Source organism: Thunnus albacares, chromosome 20 (genome assembly GCF_914725855.1).
Source record: "Thunnus albacares chromosome 20, fThuAlb1.1, whole genome shotgun sequence".
In the NCBI taxonomy this organism is placed as follows: domain Eukaryota; kingdom Metazoa; phylum Chordata; class Actinopteri; order Scombriformes; family Scombridae; genus Thunnus; species Thunnus albacares.
This window is the reverse complement of record NC_058125.1, coordinates 1801078-1826187: the sequence shown is the minus strand read 5'-3', so window position 1 is coordinate 1826187 and position 25110 is coordinate 1801078. Positions and strand designations below refer to the sequence as shown.

Sequence of the window (25110 nt, the reverse complement as noted above, 5' to 3'; positions counted from 1 at the left end):
AAAGTAAAATCACTTGTTTAAAGAGGGCCACTTAAGTTTACTCTTAATGACATGTCCTCGCATTACAATTTTAAAGAAAAAATGTTATATTATGATTATAGTGTTATATGATAGCAGCTTTAGGCAACAAAATAACGTGCACTGACATGTCAACATCATGCCGTTCCCAGGTGCAAGCCCTCAGGCATCACACTGATTGTTGACTTGGGAGAGAGATATGTCTATTAGTGAGTTTGTTGTTGTCTGAACTGCATTCTCTGAGCTCATAGTCTGCTATGTCATTTACAGTCTGCTCTAGGTTCAGCTTCAGTCCACTCGACCTCTCTGCTCCCACCGTGCTCCTCAGAGCTTTCAAACATTTTCAGCTGAATGAGTGTTAGTCAGGCTAAAGTGTGACGGGGATCGACAGCTTTCCCACAGGTTGAGAATTGACTTGTGGTGGTGGGTGGCGCAGGGTGTCACAGTGTAGTGCTTTCCAAAAGTACAGGAAGTTCTGGGGCGGGGTTTGCAGGGATAAGTGTCACCAATTGGTCAAACACACACAGAGCAGCTGCTTCAACTTTTGTGCAGCTTCAATCACAAAACAAGGAAGTACTCTTGTATTGATTTAGGACCAGTTTAGGATGAAGAATGGACATGTCTCTTTGTTTGATAACCTTAAAGTTAAAGTTAGGCTTTGTTGTTGGCTTCCCTACTTGTTTAAAAAAAAAAGAGTGAGAGAGTAAAGAGGTGGTTGAGCAAGGAGAGAGAGCGGCGATAGCAAGAAGAAAGCTGGTGAATGAGAGAAAGAAAACATTACCTTCTGATTGTGTCACAGCGGTTACCTTCTAAAACACAGATTAACCATCAAACACTCAACTGATGATTTACTGTGGAGACACGCACTCTTAGTTTCATTTTGCTCCTCTGAATTTCTCTTTTTCATTCATTCATTCCATCCAACAAATGCAGCAGTAAACACAAAGAACAACAGGGCAGATCTGGATCTTATCTACCTGGGCAGGCTGTCTGAGTAGAGCCTCTGTATGGGAAACGCGGAGGTGGTGCACACCTCACTGAAGGTAGAAGTTCCTTCATGTTTCATCTGGGTCACTATTGTGCCGAGGTACAATAATGCTAACTTCGATGACGTCATCCTTCATGTCATGGCATTGTTGTGTGTTTTGCCTGGCTGAGACGTGATCACAGCCCTCGCTCTCCTCTGACACTCAACCAGTGGAGGTGTATCTTTACAACATGTACCTCTTACAGAATGTCAGCTGTGTGGCACCTTGCTGCCCTCCCTATACACACCAGCAGCTTGTTTTCTGCTGCAGCTGCTGATCTGCTGTTCTCTTTTCACACTGTTTACATCATGTGACTTTTGTTCTTACACTGTAATTGATGCAACCCGGAATGGGTGAGGTAGAATGAAGTGTAGTATTGATAATTGATGAGCGGCTCTATTGGCTTTGGCCTCTTCAAACAGATGGCAGTGAGGAAGAGGATGAATCTCAAAGTTGATCTTGATCTCTTTAAATGATGAATGCAGATAGATTACACTTTATACTCATTATTTTAGTCAGTTGAACTTCAAATCCACAGTTTTGCTGCTGTGTGTGTGTGTGTGTGTGTGTGTGTGTGTGGCTATAGACACATATGTGTATGTCTCTGTCTCTGCTGTGACAGTGCTGCTTAAGTAACAGAATGACTTGTGCAAATAGCGATTAAAAAGTCAATATTATACAGCGGGGATTACCAACATGCTGCAAATTCACGTGTGGCCAGCCATGAGTGAGTGAATGTAGCAGACACACTGCAGCTTTGTCCATGCATGCATTCATAGTTCCTGCTAAATTTAGTTTTATAAGCCAGTCTCTCTGTCTGTGTCTCCACCACACACACACACACACACACACACACACACACACACACACACACACACACACACTCAGTGACTCAGCCTCTCACCCATTCTCTCCCTCTCTCACCACTCTGTTCTTCTTCTAAGTCAGTGTGTGACATGTGGCCTGTGATGACACATCTTCTTCCTACACACACACTATTACGCTGTTTATGTGAGCACAGCTGCAGACATACAGGATGTGATATAACGTTCTGATGTAACATGTAATGCAGTAAATAACACAGATTGTAATAATAATAATAATAACAATAATAATAATGTGAAGCAGTGGTAAAGATACCTGCAGATGTTATTGTGGTCATTGGTCACACAGCAAAATGATTTCTATAACACACACACAGACATCATAAATCATGGTCACTTGTGTTTAAAGGGCTGGTATTGTGTCTCCTCAGTCTTTTTAAGTTATTTGAAATGTTGAAGTTTGTGGCTCCAGAGCGAATGCGTTGACAGTCAAATCAAATATGCAGGAAGCTTTAGCATGAGCCCCCGCTGCCCAGCGCTACGCTGAGTACGTATGTGAGTTCTCTTGTCTCAGTTTGCATTTCAGCCAGATAACGAGTAAAGCAGGACACTGGAAGTGTTGCTGGTTGTTCAGTAGCTAAAGAGTCTTTACAACCTTCCAGAGGATTGAAAATTTACGTCAGGAATGGCTGAATATCATTTTTGGAGACAATCTTCCCTCTGTTATTGGAAAGTAATTTGTATTATTGTGAAGTAATTTGATATTCTATGTGTATTTGAGTTGAGTTGGGGGGGGGGGTTTGTATCCTCTGTTGGCTTGGCTGTAATAATCAGGGTGCAGCAACATGTAGACTGGAGTTGATACTCAGCCTGGTTATTATACAAGTATAGTCATCCTGTAATATTCTAATTAGATTTTATGATATGACTGATTTTGTGATTGGTTGTTACTTTACAGTAGTTAATTGTGATTGATGTCTCAGTGATATTCTTTATCATTAGGCCAGTTTACATTGTGTCACATCAATCATATTGATTATATTGTCATTATGCCATATTCAAATCAAAACATAATAACTGAATGAAGCTTTTCCCCACAGCGCTGGATATTTGTAGGTTGTAGTGGGTTAGTAGCGCTTTTCTACACACACACACACACACACACACACACACACACACACACACACTGCAGAAATGTTGGCCCATTAGTCACAGCTGACAGTCAGCGTCCGGCTTCCTACACTGTCCCATTAGTGGAGCTAATAAAGCTGATAGTGAGTGTATTTATCTAGTTATTTGCCTGACTGTGGTGTTTGTACTGTGCTTAGGGGTGGGGGGTGGTGGGGGGCGTCTTTAGGCTTCCCCTCACTAGCACACTGAATCAGCTGAGTGTAACAAAGCAGTTGTATTTTACACTGATCAGTAGGGACTCCTCTCTCTCTCCTTCCTCTCACTGATGTGACTCCATTACTGAGGCAGAATGCCAGCATTACACAACAGCAGAGGAAATAATGAAGCAACACTGTTACATGACATCTTGACACACGTGTATGCAACATTAGCCATCTTTAAAAGAACACACAGTAGACCCTCTTACTGGTGCCGTATATTCATTCTGATAAAAATCATTCAGTTGAAGTATTTGTTGTTGTTGGGATTATAAAGGATTACATGTTGTCATTCTTAGAGATGTTTTATTTTCTTACCATGGCAGCAATATCTCCTTTCTCCCTGCTAAGGCCAAAAACCGCAGTTGTTCAATAAATTATTGGCAGTGTGTGCTGGGTGTTGAGATCTGCACAGCTCTGCTCCGGCCTCCTCCCGCTCTGACATGGGATCAGATCTCATCTGACACCACAGAGAACTCCAGCAGAGAGGAAGACTGCCAGAAGGAGAGAGAGAGAAGACAGTCTTGTGGACAGAGGGTGACTCAGACAGACACAGAGAGAGAGAGGGAGAGAGAGATGGTTTTAAAGTCTCCAAAAGCCCTCCTGTTCTGTATATCTGTCTATTGTTCCCCCAGCACCCACTGCGTTCACACTAACCTTTGCTCTGCTTGTGTGTATGTGCATGTGGTTGCATCTCTGATCCAGATATTACATCATCTCTCTGTCTCCCAGGGAACATTGAGCACTGTGTGAACTCATTACAGACACTCACTGCAGACTCCCATCAAAGACACAAAGTGAATTCCAATGACCAGACGACACCCAAGGGCAGAGAGAGAGAGTGTGTGTGAAAGTGAACAAAGAGAATGAGAGAGGATGGAGAAAAGAGTGGCAGCCATGCTGCATCACACCGATGTAGAAAATGAAGGAAGCACATATATAGTAGACATCCTCAACTCTTCAAGGACAGAAGGAATGATGACACCAAGTAAAGCTGTCTCAATGTTCATATGGACACCTGGAAAAACTGTGAACCCCTCCCTTTAATGAAGTCTCTCTTTCAAATGACATGTTTGCTCTATAAGTCGTCGTTGATGTGACTGTGAGGGTCTATTAGCAGGAAACAGATCTTGGCAGGGTCACAGAGACTTTTTGCATTCACATGAAACCCCGGCATTTCTCCAGACTCCTCTGTGTGAACAGGCTGTCGTCAGACCAGTTGCATATGTCATTTGCCAGCTACTAGTGCGTCTCAGATTGTAGTATCGCACGCAGGTTTGAAGCATGCCATCTTTTTTAGTTAGACGAGCCAGAATACCCAAATAAGATCAAATGAGGAAGCCTGGGTGAAGCAGAAGGACCTAGACTCTGATAGGCTGCTGCAGCTTACAACACTAAGATTACAGTCAAGATTTACAGTCAAGGTCTCTGGTTGTATCAGGCTGTTGAAATGCACGACTGCTGCATGACAATATTTGATCTACAGGATTTCTACATTATCCTGGTGAAGTAACTTGAATTGTGATGTATTTGTTTGACTTTAGTTATTATATTATATAATTCTCTAAATTCACAGAAAACACTATATCACTATATATAATATCTTGCTCTCGTTACATGAAATATTCCATGGGCCATGATAGAGGGACTTTATCCATATAGCCCCTGCACACGCGTGGCTCAGTGGAAACCCTGTAGGCTGGGACGGTCAGGTCCAACTCTGCTGTAAATGGAGACTGGAGGCTGGAGAACTAACCGACCGGCCACACGATAGTGCGTCTGTCTCCTACCTCTGTAGCAAAGGCAAATGATGCAGAGCCAGCAGTAAACTAACGAGACACTCTCTACTAGCACACACACACACACACTCTTTCATGCTGCATTCTGGCTGAGCGCCCATGTATTGCTACACACCAACATTATCTGGCAGAGCTCTTCCATGTCCTAATTTCAGAGTGGGAGAGACACAGACACAGCAGAGAGCAGAGCTGTAATTTCACAGATCTTATTTATGTTGAGGATTGAAGGTTATATGATGTGAGTGTATTATATTTTTTTGGAAATGAATTCCTGAGGAGGTTTTTATCTGTAGCCGCTGCCAACACAGAGATTTGATGCAAGTATCCCTGAAGAGATGCTATAAATATCTTCCCAAAACAAATCTCAGTCCTGATGATTTGTGATACATATTGTGCCTCTGTTCATTAGTTTCTACTCTTGTTCCTGCACAGATCAAGTGATGAAATGATTCATGTCACTTATATGGCTTTTATAACAGCAACACTGTTGTCTTATTCTGATAGATCTGGAGTGGAGCGTCCTCTGTAGTGTAATTTTTGGCAGTTGGTGAATATCTGACAGAAAGTTATCAGGCCTGAGATAAGGCTTACTCAGTATGATGTCAACATATACAGACCCTATGTTGTATTCACTGAGCTCAAGCTGACCTCAATGACAATAACAGAACTGTGTGTATTTAACCAAAATATTTACATTATATAGTTTAGATTAGAGGTCTTCATGGAGAACCTACTCAAACCCAATGTGCATTATTTCATTTTTTAAAAAGAGAGACCTGATTAGACATGGTCCAGAATGTGGATGACATGCTCCACACCGGCAGCAGCATGCAGCTGTGATTAAGAAGAGCAACATAGCCTATAATAATGTCCCATGAACAAACAGTCAACTGGACTGTAGATAGAGAGAAGACAGTTGTAATATCTATAACTTGACTCTGGTCTTGAGGAGCTGTAACCTTTTATCCACTGACAAACTGTCCACATTCAGTTTTACTGCTAACTTTATTCTACTGCGATCACCAACACCTGCGCCTCTGCAGCCACACCCTCACTCTCTCACTACACACTGATGAGCTATTCCTTAAAGGAGTCACGATTCTCTCATAACACACACGATCAAAGCCACACTGATTCACACACTCGAGACCTGTGGCAGTAAAAAGAGACCCCACCCAACCTGATTAGACTGAGCATAATTGGTTCCCAGGTCAGGTCTCAGATTCTCAGAATGGACCTGTGAAGAGCTCTGGTTTAGATTAGTTTTGTAAGGATTGGCTGAGTGGTGGAGGAAGGACACATGGAGGCAGACAAAAACAATAGAGTTCAGCAGTTTTTATGGTTGTGAAAACTAGATATAAAAATAGAAAAAACACAAACTGATAAAAAGGGCATAAGCAAATTCAACAATCAACAAAAAGCAGACCTTGGTTTGGTTGATGGCTATAGAGCAGTTAGCACAACTGCTGCTTCCAGCACTGAAGCTCAGCTGAACTGAGGAGCTTTTATCCCTGGCTTCATACAGGAAGTTCCTCCTACAAGACAAACCAAAGTGAGTTCACATTTGTCAAATGTATATATGACAAAGACGTGTTTTTTTCCCAGATGATGAACAGAAGAGTTCTGTAACAATCACAGCTTCTGTTAAACATGCTAATTTTTTGAGGGTGACATTGTGATTCTTTGTTGGAATCTGGGGCATTTGAAAGCTGCCTGCTGTCTGTGTGAGAAAGGCTTTTTAGAAAGCAGCAAGATCTGTCTTCTGTCCTCCACACACTCAGAGAATGTCATGTGTTTGGTCTGAACAGGGCCTGAGTGTGCATGAAGTGTCATCAAGTGTGATTTGCTGAAAGTGCAGGTGGGGAAATGGTGAAAGAAATGGAAATTGTATATTAGATTAAGACAAGTACAACGGCCCTGGTGCATAGTACAATGAAGTGTGCTGTGACTTGTACTGTAGGTATGTGTTGGCCAGAGGCGTGCTGTTCACTAGAGCTTGGCTCTGTTTAGTGCGACCACTGACCATGTTCTTGTATATAATGGAAGTCATCTGTCTTTACTAGAATTCCAATGTAGCTGTAACACTGACCAACATTTAGTGGTTTACTGTGGAAGCATCATGGCCAAATCAGGCTCCAGCTTGAGGCTTTTTTTCTTCCAGGAAAGAGCAACTGTGCTGCACCATAATATTCTTCTGAAGCACCTTCATTCTACTTCCAGAATAATATAACGGACTTGAAATAACATTGATATTAGCATGATAACTTCACGTGTTCACATGTGCAGTGCCTGTGGTCATACATTTTGGGATGCACGCCAATCTTCTCAACAGACGCTCACAGACATTGGCAGATGATAAAATGTCTTCAGGTGAAGGTGATATTTTAACATTTTGTCTGCATTTTCTGGGTTTGAAACTTCAGTCGTTCAAACGTTTTGAGGTTTGACTAAAGGATGACAAAGAAAGCTGAGAAAATCGATGGATAGATAGACAGTCAGTGATATAGAGAGAGAGAGTGTTATATCTTTCTTTGACTTCTCTTTTCCTGGCTACAGACCGCTCAAGTCCTGCTAGGTTACCTAGCAACAGTGGCCCACTTTGTCAAATGAAATACAGCACACACTCACGAATAGATATCAGCAGGCATCCTGTTATCTGGTCACTGTACTGGCTCTGTTTATGATGACAGGAGAACAAAGGAGTGTGTGTGTGTGTATGCGTGTGTGTGTGTGTCATCACATGCGGCTCTCTCTTTTGAAAGTTGTTTCTCTAAACTGTGGCCACCATTGTACTTTATCTACAGCACAGCCTGCCTTCCACTCTGCTGCTTGTCTGTGTAGCTGTTGAGGACATCTACAGACACACACTCACTCAAAACAGTCTGGAGCGTGTGCCTTGCTCATGGGATTGTTAGCCAGCCAGAGAGGAAACCAGTCAACTGTGTGAGATGTAGATTCTGTGGAAATTGGGTCAATAAAAATGACAAACCCCCCCCCCCCCGCCCTCACCCCACCCCACCTTCTCCTGTCTGTCCCTGTTTCTCTCCCCCCTGAGCAGATGGAGCTGGGCTAGTGTAATCTCCTGCCTCCTGTGGATCTGTGTGTGCATGTGTAATTATAGCTTACCTTTATGGCAGCAGCGGCTGCAGAAGAAGATTTGTCTCCGTGCACAGAGGAAGTTCAGCCTCTCACTCTGACAAACACAAGCAGCAGAGTTGTGTTTCTTGCTTTTATTCACTCATTTAGTTCACACTTCTTTAAGACCTGCATTTATTAAAAGTCAGTGTAGAAAAATCTACCACAAGCACTGCACACACGTATTCCACACAAAGGGGTTAATGATGAAGCAGCCAGTGTGTTGTATGTTCTCATTGTTAGTCAGTGGTACAGGATTTAATGGCATGTGTGTGTGTGTATAACTGTAGCTTTATCCCTATATCAGTGTGGCAGATGGACTGCAGGATATTACTGCGTGTGTGTGTGTGTGTGTGTGTGTGTGTGTGTGTGTACTGTTACAGTAACAGAGTGTAAATCTGCAGAGCATTGGACAGATTAATCAGAGCTGGTTTGTGGTCAGCTGATTGGTTCAAAGTTGACAGTTTAGGGTGTGTGTGTGTGTGTGTGTGTGTGTGTGTGTGTGTGTGTGTGTGTGTATTTACCAGGTTTTCCTCATGTTGTGGGGATTCGCCTCCCTTATGGGACAAAAAGAAAGACCCCTTATCATAAATCATGAATTTTAGGGTGAAGAGTTAAGGTTAGTTTAGGGTTATATTAAGGTAGTGGTTATGTTTAGGGTTAGGATAAGTCTCCAGGAAATGAATGTAAGTAAGTGTCATGTCCTCTGAAGTGATGGAAGCATGACTGTGTGTGTTCACTGGGGCAGTGAAAACTGTGATGCAAATGATTTATTGATGTCTCCTTGTGTTCTTCAGTAGTCTTGTTGTCTTCATTTGTCCTTGTGTGAATGACGCAACCTCCCTGAATGTTACTGTAAATGTTTCACCAAGCTCAGGCTCATGCTGAAGTTTCCCCAGTAGAAAACCTGAACCAACAAAACTCTGGATGTTTGACAAAAGGTCAAACAAGAGTTTTCCTTTACTTATAAGGCATACTAGTCAGGACCTGCATTGGTCAGCATCTCAGAATCACTCAGAGGAGCTAAAAATACTCTGACCTCAGAAGGACATGACAAGTAATCATGCAGCTTCCTACATCTCTCTGCAGTCATTTCAACCTGACAACCTTTGACATGTCATACAGACGGGAGATAGCTGGGGTCGAAGAGAAAGGAATGCTGTAAATGCTAGTTTGTTGAAAGTTTTATGTAACTGTAGTTGTCAGAAACTTCTGATAACAATCTGAGCCTCTCAGGAGCAGAAACAAGCACTTTTAGTGGACATACATTGACGGAGTGCTATTGTCTGATTATACTGCAGCCTGTTTCACAGCTGCAGGCTGAAACACTCTCAATACTGCACCAATTTCAAAAATTGTTGTCCCCATTAGTCACTTAGACACACAAAGATGGGAAAACAGGGTCCAGGTCTCCCTTAAACACCAGACCTGTTCTCTACTAAATGAAGTGATCCAACAGTCTGGATCTGCTGCATAGTATATTGATATAGAAATCACTATATAGATACACTATAGTAGTGCTTTAACTTTCATATGATATTTCAAATGCTATTCAAAAATGTAAACATTTGATCTGTAAAGATCTGTCTCAGGTCAAAGGTCACAGTCCATAAGCACAACAGGCCATGACTGGTACTCCAGCAGGGGACAGGTCTTGTTGTCTTATCAGTAAAACACTGCTGTTAGGTTCACTAGCATGAAGGAAGTGGAGGGACCCAGCACATTTATGACACCAAAACATCTGACAAGTCAAGTGTAGAAGAATTTTTGGATTCAACATCATAAATAGAAAAATAGAAAATGAAGGTGAGGTGGTTTTAGGCAAGGTAAGTGTATTTGTACAGCACATTTCCACAACAAGGCAGTTCAAAGTGCTTTACATAGAGCATCAAATGCATCAAGACAGAATGTAAAAGCAACACAAGTAAAAAGACATAAAAACAATTAAAAAGTGTTACATTTGGAAATAAAAGTGTAAGAGTGCAGTGTAAAATATTAACCTTAATGTGGTTTAATGAAAGGCAAACAGGAAAGTCTTCAGCTGTGATTTCAAAGAACTGAGAGTCACAGCAGATCTACAGTTTTCTGGGAGTTTGTTCCAGATATGTGGAGCGTAAAAACTGAACGCTGCTTCTCCATGTTTAGTTTTGACTCTGGGGACAGAAAGCAGACCTGTCCCAGATCACCTGACAGGTCTGGATGCTTCATAATGTAGCAGCAGATCAGAAAGCATTCAGTGCTTTATAAACCAACAGCAAGATCTTAAAGTCTGTTTTTTTTAAAGGTACTGAGACCTTTTACATTTAAGTTAAATATCCTCAACAGTATTAAACATAGAAACACAGGCCTCTCCTGGATCAATCACAAAATCATGTTTATGTCCTGTAATTGAGCGGACGGCTAGGAATACTACAACTCCTCAGGAGCCTGGGCCCCCGCTGCTGGGAAGAAGAAGCCAGTAAGAGCTGTGAATTCAGAACGCTTCCTTGTTGCAGTAGTAAACAAAACACAGCACCATAGTTAGTGAATTCACTCAAAAGTGAATCACTTTGTAGATTATAGTATCAGTTTTCTCCACATCATAATATTTATCTTCTGCTTGCTTTCACCGACACACACGTGACAGAACTTGAAGCTCTGTGACCAGATGTTTTCTGTCAAAGTGCACCTGGGAAGTTATTTACACAGTCTCGTACCCAAGCAGATATTTTCTAACACAGTTGTTCATCTTTTGTACTGATGAATTAACTGGTGGAAGTTTCATGCTGCCGACATAATATAACATTGTCTATTGGAAAAAGGAAAAAGGAAATGTACTTCCGGGAACCAGGGGGCAGCAGAAATATCTCCTCCCACTTCACAACTCTATCAGTGAGTCAGCAGACACGTTGTGAATGAACATAACATCATTTCTACAACATAGTTTAGGATTAGACGACGTGGGTTGTGTGTGAATTACTGCGAACAAACGACATTTACACCTCCATGAACATGTGATTTCCTGATCCAGATACAGATGGCATGTTCAACTCTGCATCTCCTTTAGAGCCCAGCTCGTTGAGTCAAGATACCTGTAAGTCCTCTCCCTTACTGCTAAGTTCTCTCAATACAGATCTATTTGTGTTAGTGTTTGTAAAGAAAGGACTGTCAATAAAGCTGAATTGAACAGAAGGGAGGGGAGGGGGGGGGGGGAGTGGTAGAGACACAGATTGATATATAGAGAGAGAGAGCTGAGAGGCAGTGAGAGAAAGTGAAAGAGAGAGAGCAAGTCAGAGAGCGTGGCGAGTAAGAGTGAGCGGGCCTGCGTCTCTCTCTCTCTCTCACACACACACACACACACACACACACACATAGAGAGAGAGAGAGGGAGGGAGGGGGGAGTATGTGTCGGCCGGCCCTGCCTCCGTCCCTCCCTCCCTCCCTCCCTCCCTCCCTCTCTCTCTCTCTCCCTCCTTGCGTCAGCAGCAGTTAAAATGTCGGCTGTGTAGCTCGTCCTCTGCTCTGCTTTCTCTGCCTCTTGGCCATCTGTCTTTTCTTACCACAAGAGGAAACCACACTCTCTCTCACTCTTTCTCTCTCTCTCTCTCTCTCCCCCTCTCTCTCTCTGCCTTTTATACCCTCGTCATTCTTTCTTTTCTTTCTTCCTGTCTCTCCCCCTTGCTCTGCGGATCAAAGCTAGTTTTGTCAAGTGTTTTTTCTTCAGAGCCTTTTTTGCTCCTTGACGTTGTTTGGAGACGGTGGAGAGAGGTAAGGTTACAGTTTTATTTCCTCTGCCGTTGCTCATACTTTCTTTTAAAGAGTCATCGCTGTTTTCATTTAAAAGCAAAGTTGAGTTTGACCCGTATGACTGAATGGAATAGATTGAAGTACGCCGCCTGGGAACTGTGTAGGTTTCCCAGAATAGAATGTATGGTCATTCTCATCTGCTCTATCCTACATGTCGACATGTAGTAGTTGAGTGTATAGCCTGTAGTTCTCTGAAGATGCTCTTACCATTGTAATTTAGCTGCTTCTTATAAATACATACCAACTACACAAAAAAAGTCATAATCCTCCTCACAGCTTTGTCAGATTCTAGTCTGTAATCATTTGTAGCGTTTGTAGAGCGGATGGTGATGACATTAAAGCAAGTTGCTAATCCCAGAAAGAAATGAAACTTGATCAACACAGACATCATGTAGAAAATTATTATAGTGATTGTAGATTCCAGTATATTTATTTTCCCCAAATTCACTGTTTGCTTTATTTCAGTGGGGTTATTTTTCTGTGATAGAGATTTTTTCCATTACTCTCTACCGTATTAATTGCAAAGTTTCCATCCTAATGTAGTGCAAATTTTAACCAACTTCCCAGAAAATCAGCAGAAGCGAATGGTCATGTGAATATTAGGAGTTGCTTTTTAACAGTTTTTAATTCATTTCCTAATTGGTTACCATTTAACCATTGCAGAAGAAGAGGGTGCAGTAGATGATGACATTTCTATTTGATTCATGTGTTCATTTTGAGGAAGGTTCCAGTCTCCTCACAGATCTAATGTTTTCAGCCGTTCAGTGACGTTAAAGTCACATGATTCACGTACATCATTTATGTCACTAAGTCTATTTGCATTGCAGTTCGTCATAAAACTTTTTCGATTGTCACAACCTGGCTCTGAAGTCATGACAAAAGAGAGGGAGACGCAGGCTGAAAGCAAATCATTAGTCATTTATTTATGATGTCGGGTGGCTGAAAACAAAAAAAAAACCATGGCGCGGGGAAGAAGAGAGCCTCTTAGCCAGAAAGGCGAGGTCTTCTAGTGTAGGATCAACACTCCAGGTAGCCGCTGCATTATAGAAACAACAGCCAGCGCACCATCACAGTGATATTTCAAGTCTTTTTTTCCAAATTGTCAGCATTTCCACTCAGGTTTTTAATCAAAAAATGTGCATGAAAATAGATGGCTGGAAACAAACTTAATGGAAACACAAACAACACAATCTTTCACAAAGTCTGTCATTGAATCACAAGCCTACGCTGCACTTTGTGAGTATGTTTTAATGAGCAGCTGTGACCTCTCAGCTTCACTGAGTTAAGATAGTCATTCATTTCATGTATCCCAGGACGGACATGGTGAGCTTGCAGATCATCTGATTAATAATCACATCGGGCCTTCTGGAATGTGCTTCACATTGATGACTATTTCACTGTCAGATATGTGTGTCTGCTGGCTCTGTGGCTTTGACACCTGCATGGCTAACATATGTTAGCTCCAAATGTCACATCATTTCATAATATATGTCTAGTTTGTGTTTCATACCCCAGAGTCCAAAAGCCCTTCTCTGTTCAGAGTTTCCACTAGTGTATTGCGAGTCTGGCAGCCCGCCAGGCCTGAGCTTTCAGCATTTTTGAAGATGTTTTATATAAATTGCAGTTACAGCGGGGCAGCTCGGTTGGAAAACTACCTACCGTAGCCTGCAAGTTAAGGACAGAAAGTTTTGTTTGCAGTTGTGTTGAAGAGCAGTTTGAAGCACCACACATGTTTAGTTGCAGTGTGCAGGCTAATGGCTAACGGTAAACTAGCGGAGTGAGTGGGCGAGGGAGAATGAGGGAGCAGCGGTGTGGCTGCTATCAGGGCAGACAGAGATGTGCTGATCAGCACAGAGCTGGATGTAATGTAGCTCTACATTATGTATATTATGATCCACATTTTGCAATAAAAATAAATGATGCAGTCCAGGGTTTTTCCTGGCTCAGGATGGGCCTCAAGCAGGGTGACTACACACAACAGTAAGCATCATCAGTCCACTTACAGGAAAGACAATGAGTCTGTGTTACCTTATTTGACAGAAATGGATGCAATTTCCTGTTATTTCTGTTCATTTGATGAAGAAAAAATGTGTATTATGCTTGAGTAAATGAGATCCCAATGAATAAAACTCTTTTAAAAAAATCATTTTATTATAACATTAGAAGGGGTGGAGGGAGAGAGGTGTTGGAAACTTACCTCACAGGTGATCCGATTGAAAGCTTTCTTCCAAAAAGTCACAATGTCCAAAGTTCATATACTCTGGTTTAGATGAGGTGTGCAGGAGGCAGGATATGACACAAAAAGTACACTGCAGTTGTAATTCAGTGTTCTTCAGATTTTCACCAGAAATGAAACAGCTTTTATTTTATGAGAAATCACAGGAAGTCCTTTGTCATACTAGTGCTTAGCTGGCTTATCCAGCAGCAGACACATGTGTAAAATATAGTGTCTGTGGATGAGAGGAGAGTTGACTGCTGGAAGTCAAAGACATCATATTTAGGTTTATGTTCTGCTCCTTCAACAGCTGTTTGATAAATTGCTATTAAACACATTTGGAGAGGATTTGAATTACTATTTTTATTTCAGTTGTTATCATTTTGGCGCAGGTGATTTTCCTTTTGGCGCAGGCTAAAACCTCTGTGGGGGGCGCCGAAAATTCCTCCATGCAGGAAAAACCCTGCAGTACTCTGAGCAAAGCAGTTCCTGAATTTTGTGTAGATACCAGTGTTTCCCCTAGGTTGACTGAAACTCAGGACAAAAAACCCTTAAGTGAACATGGTCAGGTTAGGTTAACCCATTGTTGCTAACTTCAGGGCTAACCCCTTCACTTGTCCAGCAGCTGGGGAAACAGCAGACTTTTCTTTGTGTTGAGAAGCTGCAGCATTTATTAACTGACACACTGTAGTCTGTACATTTACTGCTCCGCTCACATTCACCATCACTTTACTGCCGCTCGCTCTCTCCACTCACACACATCACGCACTGCCCTATTCCTTAACGGAGCTACACTACCAAGAGTTTCCCAGGCAACCACACAGAGGTTGACTCACATTACAGAACAGTGCTGCACAGAGTCTCCCAAACACTATTGATTTCCAAAGGAATGGATATCTGGTATTATTTTTGGCACTAAAAAAAAGCCTGCCAGGCATGTACAATTATAGAGGAAACACTGGAGACATTTTGCTGATAGTAGTGACACAAGTGAGCTGCAATTTATTCCATATAGCAGTAAAGGTTGTTGAAATGTGCCCAGCATTCCAAGGCTGTACATTAATGTAAGATTCAGTAGCCAACCAGGACTTTTTTCAAGTTATTTGTAGAGTGCAAAAACAACAGTGTCAGATTGTTTGTGAGACTCTGCTATATGTGTTGAATAAGTTACTTATTTATAGCAACACATTACATTGGCATGTTTTCACATGTCCAGTCAGCCTCTAGCACTGACTTCATGTAGGACCCTATGGAATCTGTGTTCTAGCTTTTTTTAAATTCTCAATTCTGCGATTTCATCTGGGATTCTGTTATCACACAAACTAAACACAGAGGCTGCCAGCCCCCATCAAAAGATTCCTGCCACCAGGACTAACTACTTTTCTGTGGGAAACTCTACTGTTGAAATGACATTTCTCATATCCTAGCAGTAGACAAAATGAAAGATAAAAATCAACAAAGCAATGATTTTTTACTACCAGTGGTCTAGCTGTAGGTTATATTGTGTTATATTGTGTTTCCTGCTGATGACCAGCATCTGTTAGTCATTTAGAATCCTCTCTCAGCTTGTGACCTTAGCTTCTCTTTGTTGATGCATGTTGAGTTAGTCCAGACTGCTCCTCACACATTATTTATGACTAAAACATTTTCAGTTTTGGAGCTAGTTGACTTGTCTCCTCTGCAGCTCAGTGTTGTCTCATGTTATAAAAAGCTGCATGTGTTGACTGGAAAACCTCATTAACACCTGACTAATGTTACTATTTGTTTCCTATGTAACAGGACCTTCATGTCTAGTCTTTGTCATTAGGATGAAGGTCAGAATGAAGTGAAGTTTTATTGTTGTTTGGATGCAGGTTGTCACTAAACCAAATGCTGTGTTGCACCACTGAGCTGCCAGCTGTAGTAGCAGTGTGGGATACGTCTCCAGATGCTGCGTGCTTCCCTGTAGAGTAGACACACGTAAAGGTGGCTAAGTGGTTTCCCTTTGTGCCACTAAACACACCTGTTTGACGGAGGGACTAGCAGAGACACAAGCACGTTTCTATTCATCCTCCTCTGGTGAAATATAATGTCAGCCTTTGAAACAGTGCCTCGGTGCAACATTGACTGTGTGTAAATGATCAATTATTAATAATACTTAGTGAAGTATTGCTCTTTTTAGTTTTAACAACCCCACATTTGATCAAAATGATATTGATCCAGAGTGAACGCTGAGTGTTACAGCCTCACGCTGGCTAGAGAGTCTGACTACTAGTTTTAGTTGTAAATGGTTACCCAGACAAAATGCTGTTTAGACACACTGTGCTGAATGACTGTATGTCAGGTTTTACAGCCAATATATGCATAGATTCACTAACTGTATGTGAGAGAGAGAGACAGAGAGAACACCTGTGTTTTGACAATTCTGCTCATTTACCATTAAAGCAATAAGCAGATTAGAGCACAACCTGTGTGTGTGTGTGTGTGTGTGTGTGTGTGTGTGTGTGTGTGTGTGTGTGTGTGTGTGTGTGTGTGTGTGTGTGTGTGTGACCCACTTAGAGAACACTGCTCATCACTGCAGCACCACTCTGCAACACATCCTACCATATTGGGGAATTTTTCGCTGCTCATGGGAAAAAATACATAAAATGTCAAATGTCCCAAAAAAATGTCTGGAATTTTTTTTTTTTTTTTTTTTGACATAAGCACATCTGTCTTAATCCTGAAAGTGAAAGTGTTCCCGCAACATCTGGCAACTGCAAGCAGGGGAACCAAGTAAGGTCCAAACATTATGTTGTGTTAACACTCTTGTGCCAGCCATGTCTCTGTCATAAAAGAATCAAAAGAATAGATCACTGAGATACAAAGACAGGACAGTTGACATCATATGTAAACTCATTTCATTGGTTTCAAAAAGAAGGAAGCTTTTTGAATAAGGTTCGTCTGATACTCATTCAAATCTACACTGCAACGGGTGTCAAACTCATGTCAATGCTCTATAAATGTGTCAACACCACCCTACATCACAGCCCTCCTCCTGACCTGGTTTGAACTCCAGTCTGACGCATTGATTGAAGCACACACACATGGGGAAGCAGAAGAGGGAGAGTGCATATGACAGCAGAAGGAGAGATGTGAAACCTTCATTCCTAATTATTCTGTGGAAATCTGCGGTTTATCAGTGATGTATATGTGACTACGCTGCCTACTGCGTCATATGCACATTTCCTCTATGACAAAAGTATAAGAGGTGACAAATGACAGTTTGTGTTTAGGTGTCCATATTTTCATAACTGAAGCTGTGTATGTGGTTTTTTTCGTTTCCTCATTAGATTTCTAAAATTAACATCGAAGCTCTCTGGTTGTTCTTGGGGGTTTTTTTTTTGAGTGTGAGAGAGAGAGATCACACAATCACACTTGAACATCACACCACAAACACAAACGTACGTGCGCACACACTCTCTCACATACAATATGTTTAAAATTACCCAACAAAGCCGACTTGTCCCCAACACAACACTAGACGTTTGTTCCCATGTAGAAAGAGCTTTTTTCTTACAGACAGTATGGCTACCGCTGCATCATGCATCTCTAGGTCATCAACACAACTCTGTCACAGGAGGATGAATGTTGCTCATTCTCAGTCATGCCATGAGCAGCTGATTATTGCTTCATTGTAAAGTAATACAGGCAGTGTAGTAAATGATTTGCTATAAAAATCAATAGCACAGATTGTGTCATGTCAGCGCTCTGACCTTTTTAATAGTTGCTTATAAGTTTTTTTTTCTCTGGTTTTCCGTGACAAACTGGATTATCAGATTCAGAAAATCCAGCTTTGTGAGCAGCTCTTCTTCTTCTTCTGCTGCTGTTCTCTCTGTCCTACTTGCTAACTTTGCTGTAGCTCCTCTGCTCTAACCACTGCTACTCTCCTTTGAAGTGCTTCTTCAATGACATACTGTAACAGCCAAAATGTACATAGAGGTGCATTAATCACATAACATTCCCAATACATGTTTGCATATGAGATGACAGCAAGCATCCCATGTCCTTCTCTTAATTTGTCAAAGTCAGTTCAGCTCGTTTAGTTAGCATGACCGTTAAATCCATTTATGTTGCCATAAAGAGAAGGAGAATCATAGACAAAAGAAAAGACAGATGGTGATATTACTACAATCTGCTAATCTAGAGAAATAAAACCAAATTAATTAAACAAAATGTCTTCAAATACCCTCAGACACATCCGGCCTGATTTATAACTATAACTCTCCCTCTCTGTCTCTCTCTCTCTCTCTCTGACCTTCATCAGAGAACGGCCTCCTGGATGTGTGTGTGTTTTTATAGCCTCTCCAGGTCACTTAGTGATGCATGAGCTACATCATCCCCTCTTCATCTCCTTTACATTCTGCTGCTCCTCTCCTCATCAATTATTCACCACACACTCACACACACACACACACTCACGCACACATTCACACAGGACAGCAGAGGATGTGTGGTGTGTTTATGAAGACTTCTCTGCTTTCACAGAATGGCATTTTCTCATATCTGTCTGTTTAGATGTTATTACTGCCTGGGAGCTTGTGTGTGTGTGTGTGTGTAAATAGGCTGTGCCATAATATCCTTACCTCTCATGCCTTAGTGTGTGTTTATTTGTGCATATGTCCGCTTGCTTGAATGTGTGGCTGTGTATTGACAGTAAGTGAATCTCTCCTGCTGCCTGTCTGGAAATATGCAGTGACAGAATGCTTTTTCCTGGCACACCGTGGCAGATGTGACCCAATTGCGGTTGAGTGGGATGTGTGTGTCTGTCTGTGTGTGTGTGTGTGTGTGGACGAGTCATTTTAGAGGGGATGGGGAAACTGTCGTGTCCTTTCAGTTTGAGAAAAAGAGGAATCAGAGTGGGGATCCACAGACGGAAGCTGTGGGTGTTAAAAAAATTTTGGAATCATGAATCATCCTGTTCAGAGAGTACAAAAAATGATTCCCTCTCTCTAAACTCACTGAGTCTGACCAAAATGTGATAGTAATTCTCTGCACACAGCGTTTGTACCGTATCATACAAAAGTGTTTTCAAATGTCTTGGATCCAGTTGTTAGAAGAGGCGTTGTCTTCCCACCATCTCCTGACAGATGAATGAAGAACAGGTTTTAGCAGTACAGGTCTGCCTCTTATCTGCTTCACTAAACATAGCTGGCCTTTATCTACCTAAAATAACTTCCTGTCCCACTCTTATTTGTAGTTGAAGTTGTGTCTGTCTTCAGCTTTCATGAGTCAGAAAAAGGCTGCTTTTGACAGTTTGGTTGTTGAAGTGTTCCTTACAGATTGACCAAAAACAAACACAATCCAAAGATGTAAATCAGATGACTGACAGAAGATCCAAAGCTATGACTGCTCAATGTAAACAAACAACACTTATGTTTACATTGAATGTTACTCACCAGAACACATTGTGTGAATCCATGCCTTTCCTTTCTCATAAACATTTTCAAGCATGATTTTTGTGTGTGTGCAGGAGTGTTTTAAATCCTGCATTTACATCCATATTTACTCGCCTGCTGTCTTCTTCTTCACGGCCTTTGCTAAGGCAGCATTGTGTTTCCTGGTGCATCACAACCATAGGAACAGTGTTCACAGGGCAGCACACAATGATCCAGCCATGCCATGGATCATCATTGAAAATCATAGTGAATAACACTCTTGTGTACACAGAGTTGAGTCATTCTCTTTCCCCAACGTTTGTCATGCATCTTTTCCACACAGCTTTACCAGCTTACTGTGCCCTCAGTTGTTGTCATGGTAACAAGCATACTTCATGCATACAACAAACCTCGCCAAGGTCCAATTATGCATCTACATTGGCTCTACTCTACACCAGGGCTGGTAGCGGTGCTAACTCCTTCCCATCATGCATCTGTAATGAATCCAGGCTGTAACAGCAGTGTATTCAGTGTAAAGACAGGGATGACAGAAGGCTGGCTTGGAGACTCTGTGCACTGTTGAATTCAGTTTCTAAACAGTTAAAGACCATAAGCTGTTTTCATTAAGAAGTGAGAATATTCCTTGGAATGGTCCACTCTTAGATGATCATTAACATGTGTGTTTTGACTGCTCTTCCCCTTCACTGTGTGTGTTCACATGCTGATCAGGTGGACCATCCCAGTCATGTGTTTTTGCACCTATCTTGGTTTTGAGAAACCTTGATATGCTACTTGGACTGCTCAAATACAGAAAAAGGATACTGTGGCATGTAAACACCTGATCCAGGACATTAACAGTGTACTGATGGCCAACATGCTGACATTAAAGTGAAAGCCTAATGAATGTTGTTTCTTGTCTATTGAGGTGACTCAGCAGGTACAGAAGTAAACAACCCTGCTGCCATGATTCAGCAGATTATCTTCAGTAACATCTTTTTTTTACATCCACTGCCTACATTTTTTAAACTTCTTACTGTCTATAAAATCTGCATGGCTAAGGTTAAGATAAGATGTTGCTAATAAACTACAGTTCAGGCATCTAGAACACTTGGTTAAGGTTTGGGAAAGATGATAGTTACAGTTAATAAAAAGGCAAACATTTATTGCAGGTCTGTGATACAAACTTCATTCTCCTGCATGAAAGTCTGAAGCACTACGTAACCACCCGCCATCCAGATCTCTACACCTCCACGCCTTTACACTCTACCTTGCTCCATATAGCTACATGTACTGCACTGGCTGTAAATCATGGGGTGCTGATGTGTTCGATACGAACGTAATTCCTTGAAAACTGGGCTGGAAATGAATGATTTAATGGATGTGAAGGAGTTAAAAACAAACCTGCGTAATGTTAGATTAATGCATATCATGCATATGACTGACGCCGGTGTGCATGTGTCAGTGCAGTGTCTTAATTATGCTCCAGAATCTAAGCATCACCAGTCAAGACTGCAGAGGTGGAGAAAAGTGACTTTTGCACTTTACAGTCGTTATCAACAATTTCCAAAATAGTGTGCAGCAGTGTGGTCTGTGCTGCTGGCAGCACGCGGCCACTGCAGGCTGGAAATGTGATATCTATAGACAGACAGAAATAGAGCTGCAGACACACACACTATCATGTTTTGCTTGCACACACAATGTGCTACTGCCTCCTTTGGGTGTGAGGGGAGGTCATAGTGATCATGTTTCTCACCTCTAATCTCTCATCTCTCTCATCAGACTGACCTTGTTATGTAACCATAAATCACAGCAGCACCAACCCTCCACTACACAACACTAGCTGCAAACATCCCGCTGCAGCGGCTGCAGGAGTGTAACTACAGTAACAACAGTACATTCATGACAATACACACAGATATGAAGAGGAAATGTGGAAGCTAGTGCAGTAACAGTTGAGCTCAGGCCGCAGGCTGACAGACATCATCTGCGTGTGTGTGTGTGTGTGTGTGTGTGTGTGTGCGTAAAAGAGGCAACATCAAAGTGGAGTGTACTGCCTTTGAACTGTCAGACTTCCTCTACTCATTAATTTATTCATCACTCCGGAGCTCTCCTTCTATCCTCTGCTCTCTGTCTCTTTCTCTCTGCTTCTCTTCATCACGTCGCCACTTGTGCTTTTTCCTCCCTCTAATCTTTTCTATTGCTCTTGCCTTTATTCTTCTGCTTCCTCTGCCTCAAATCTCTGACATTCGGTGTCACAATGTTTTGTCACTGAGAACTGCAGAGCCCAAAAATGCATTATACATGTATTGTTTATTACATATTTATACTAGAGTTGATTCATTTTACAAAACAACTCACCAAATGTGATTGTGATGTGATCAGATTCCTCACAGAAACAAGTCGCCTCACTGATATGAACTGATTGTGTAACTGTAGTTGTTGACCATGTTGTGTGTGTGTCTCTGTTTGCAGGCGTTTAAGCCAGTGGTGGGGAAGAGCTTGTTGTCGTCAGTAACAGCAGTGGAATTCTTGTTAGACCGACAGCTGGACTTCCTGTCTGACCATTCAGCCTACCAACCATACCAGGTAATAAATACACTCCCACTCATAAATACACCAAATGACCCCTCAGGCTGGTGAATTAGCTCACCACACTGTACCTCCTCTACTCACACAGTGCCATATATCTATAACAAACAGTGGCAAAGGTGAAAGTGCTGAAGCTCAGTTTAATGATTGAAACCAGTTAAACATTATTTTAAACCACATTCTCATAAGAGATGAGATCCTACATTTCCCATAATGCAGCCAATAATAGCATCTTTTCGTTAGACCCTCCCCTGTCTGGTAAATGTCCACATATTTTCTGTTGTACATTTGTTGTCACTAAGCCCAGGAGTCAGACTTGACAGAAGATTGACGTTTTGGTGCAATAGAATAGTGAGATGAACAATAATTTGCAGAAAGATTGAAGTTCATCTCATTTACCAACCCATCCATAGTAAGATTAGATGAGCTTTAGTGAAGCAAAGAGGGAAACAATGAATTGGAACTTAAAGGGAACATTACATAATCCATCACCTCAATTCACTCTGTAAACAGTTGATACTGCAGCAATATAAGTCAATTATTTCATCTGCTTTTATAGCATGATAGGAGCTTTCATTTTGCATTATCAGCACTATTCTAACATTGTGATAAGCTATGGATACTTATGGCACCAGTTATTGCTGATTTTATAAAATATGCTTGTGTACTAATGAGCTATTTTGAAATGTTTGTGTTAATTTGCAGAGAAAAGATGAGAGTTAACTTGACTGTGTTGAATGATGGCATGTGTACATGTTGTGTGTGTGTGTGTTGGAAAAGGTGAGCCTCTGTGCATTTTGTTTGTTGTTTGATCTGCTGTCTATAAAATGATGTTTAATCTGTTGATTACATAGAGTTTGATTTTTTTAAGAAGAAATATGGCTAAAAGCTTTAGATATAAAGAAAAGGAAGGATGCACAGTGTTTCTTGCATCATGAGCATGTGAAAGTATGGAATTAGTAGTTTTCACAGTGACAGGACTATGGCTCATTAAAGCAGAGATGCAGCAGCAGTGTTGATTTGAGATGAGCCTTGGCTGTACTGTCTCATAACACTGCTTTTAATTGCACAGCAGATGATCTTGATGTGAATAAAAGGTTTCTGTTAAAAAAAAAAAAAAAAAAAGAACTATGAATATGTTATCTGTTGGCAGGTGTACACATTATAACTGGATCTCATTTCCTAATGAAGAATTAGTCATTCACAATTAGGTCTAGGCTGGATACTGCAGCCTTGGAGTGCTGTTGTGTCTCCAGCTCAGCCAGGGCCGGGCGTTGTGTTCCATATGTATGTGACACTGCCAGGGTTTAATGTGAATATAAAGCCAACACGTGCAGCCCACAGTCTGTCTTCTCACTGATTTTACACATGACTGCTCACAACTGACTCATAAATTACATCCACATCAACACACTTTATACCGACTGATACACACAGTAGATAATGTAGCTTTACAATTGGCAGTAATTCACAGGGATGTATACTCGTGCGGCTGTGTGTTTGATGCGAGTGTGTAATTGTGTGTATGCGTGTCAATGCTCTGCAGCTGAACACAGCTTGTTGTATTGTGCTGGCTGGAACACTGTGTTCCACTCAGTGTCAACCAGACGGGAAGAGTGTGCACCACACTCTCTCCATCAGTCATCAGTTTGTGCTCAAGACAAGTCCAAGAGAGAATCTCTTATTTTTATTTTTTTTATTTTTTTCTCTTTCGCTCGCAACCAATCAGAAGTCAGAACCCCATGTTGCCGTGTCCTCTGTTGACCCATTTTGAAACTGTGTAGCAGGTTTCCTGGCTGTCTATCCACTCTAGCCAGTGCACTGACTCTGTCATGGTCAGCTACCACAAATGTTCCACAGTCTGTAAACTCATAGGATGAACATTGCATCCTGGTGCCAGAAAACATTTCTGATATTCCCGCAGCTTCATTGTATCAAGCGTGAGCTTTGTTTGTTCTCTGCATGCCTTATTTGATGATGGTGCCTCAGGTGAGCTACTGAGTTTTCTGCTTCCTGTCTTTGTTGGCACCGGTTCTCAGCAGAGTTAACACTATACAGATCTGTTCCACTCATCTGTTTTGTGTTGCACTTCATCAACAGCTCTATATGTTTGAGTTTCTTGTGTATATGCAGCCACTCTGAGTTTCCTCCTTTCTCCCATTTTTCTGTCCCACTTTAGATACCAAAACAAGCAGCGTGATGTGTGCAGCTACTTGTCTGACATAATGATTTAGTCAAGTATCACAGATGTAGCCTTCCTAGTCGTAGCATGAAGACATATTTAAACCTTATGATTGTAGCCAGAATGAAATTTCACATCAGTGTCTTTTATTTCACATGCATGTACATTATTGCAGTTCTGCTGGCAAAATGGCATATTAACCTGCAACTTCTATATAAAGCAAGTCATTACCAGTCATAATGTAGTACATGTAAAAGGCTCTGCAGCAAACGTGAACATGTGTGTGCTTCACTGTATTTTGCAGGGCTATGTTATAGCCTAGTCTGATGCAGGATAGTGTCTGCATGGTCCCCAGTGTCCTGTCCTATTTACCATAGAAGGCAGACACACTCACACACACGTGCACACAGCTCATATCTGTGACACTGACAGCCTGTAGACTTGTCTCCCCGTGGTGCCTGCATGACCTGGCCTTATAACTGTGTACAATATAATGTTCACTTTTGCTTTGCACTGGCTTCCTGTCTTTTGCTTTCTATGTTGGATATTTACCAGACAAGGCCAGTGACATTTATTTGGATTAAGTCAGATTCCATATAGTTTCATACGTTGTTGTGTTAGTATTGCTTCCTTCAAACACACTACTCAACCACTTCATGTTGCTAGACTGCACAACCAGAACACACACACACACACTCACACTCCTACACTTTCCCATTCCTCCATAGCAGCAGAGACTACAGCCATCTG

The 25110-nt window shown here is 41.6% G+C and overlaps 1 protein-coding gene across 3 annotated transcripts in view; it reads left to right on the top strand.

Moving 5' to 3' along the window:
* The window catches only part of jmjd1cb (jumonji domain containing 1Cb), a 132012-nt gene that overhangs the window by 62244 nt on the left and 44658 nt on the right, over positions 1-25110 (top strand). For 2 of the 3 annotated variants that reach the window (XM_044336859.1, XM_044336858.1), the window contains exon 3: positions 22062-22175. In XM_044336859.1, coding sequence (XP_044192794.1) covers positions 22062-22175 — 114 coding nt within the window. Of the gene's footprint in view, positions 1-11660; positions 11940-22061; positions 22176-25110 lie in introns of those variants that run through there. The other variant, XM_044336860.1, reaches the window with a different exon arrangement.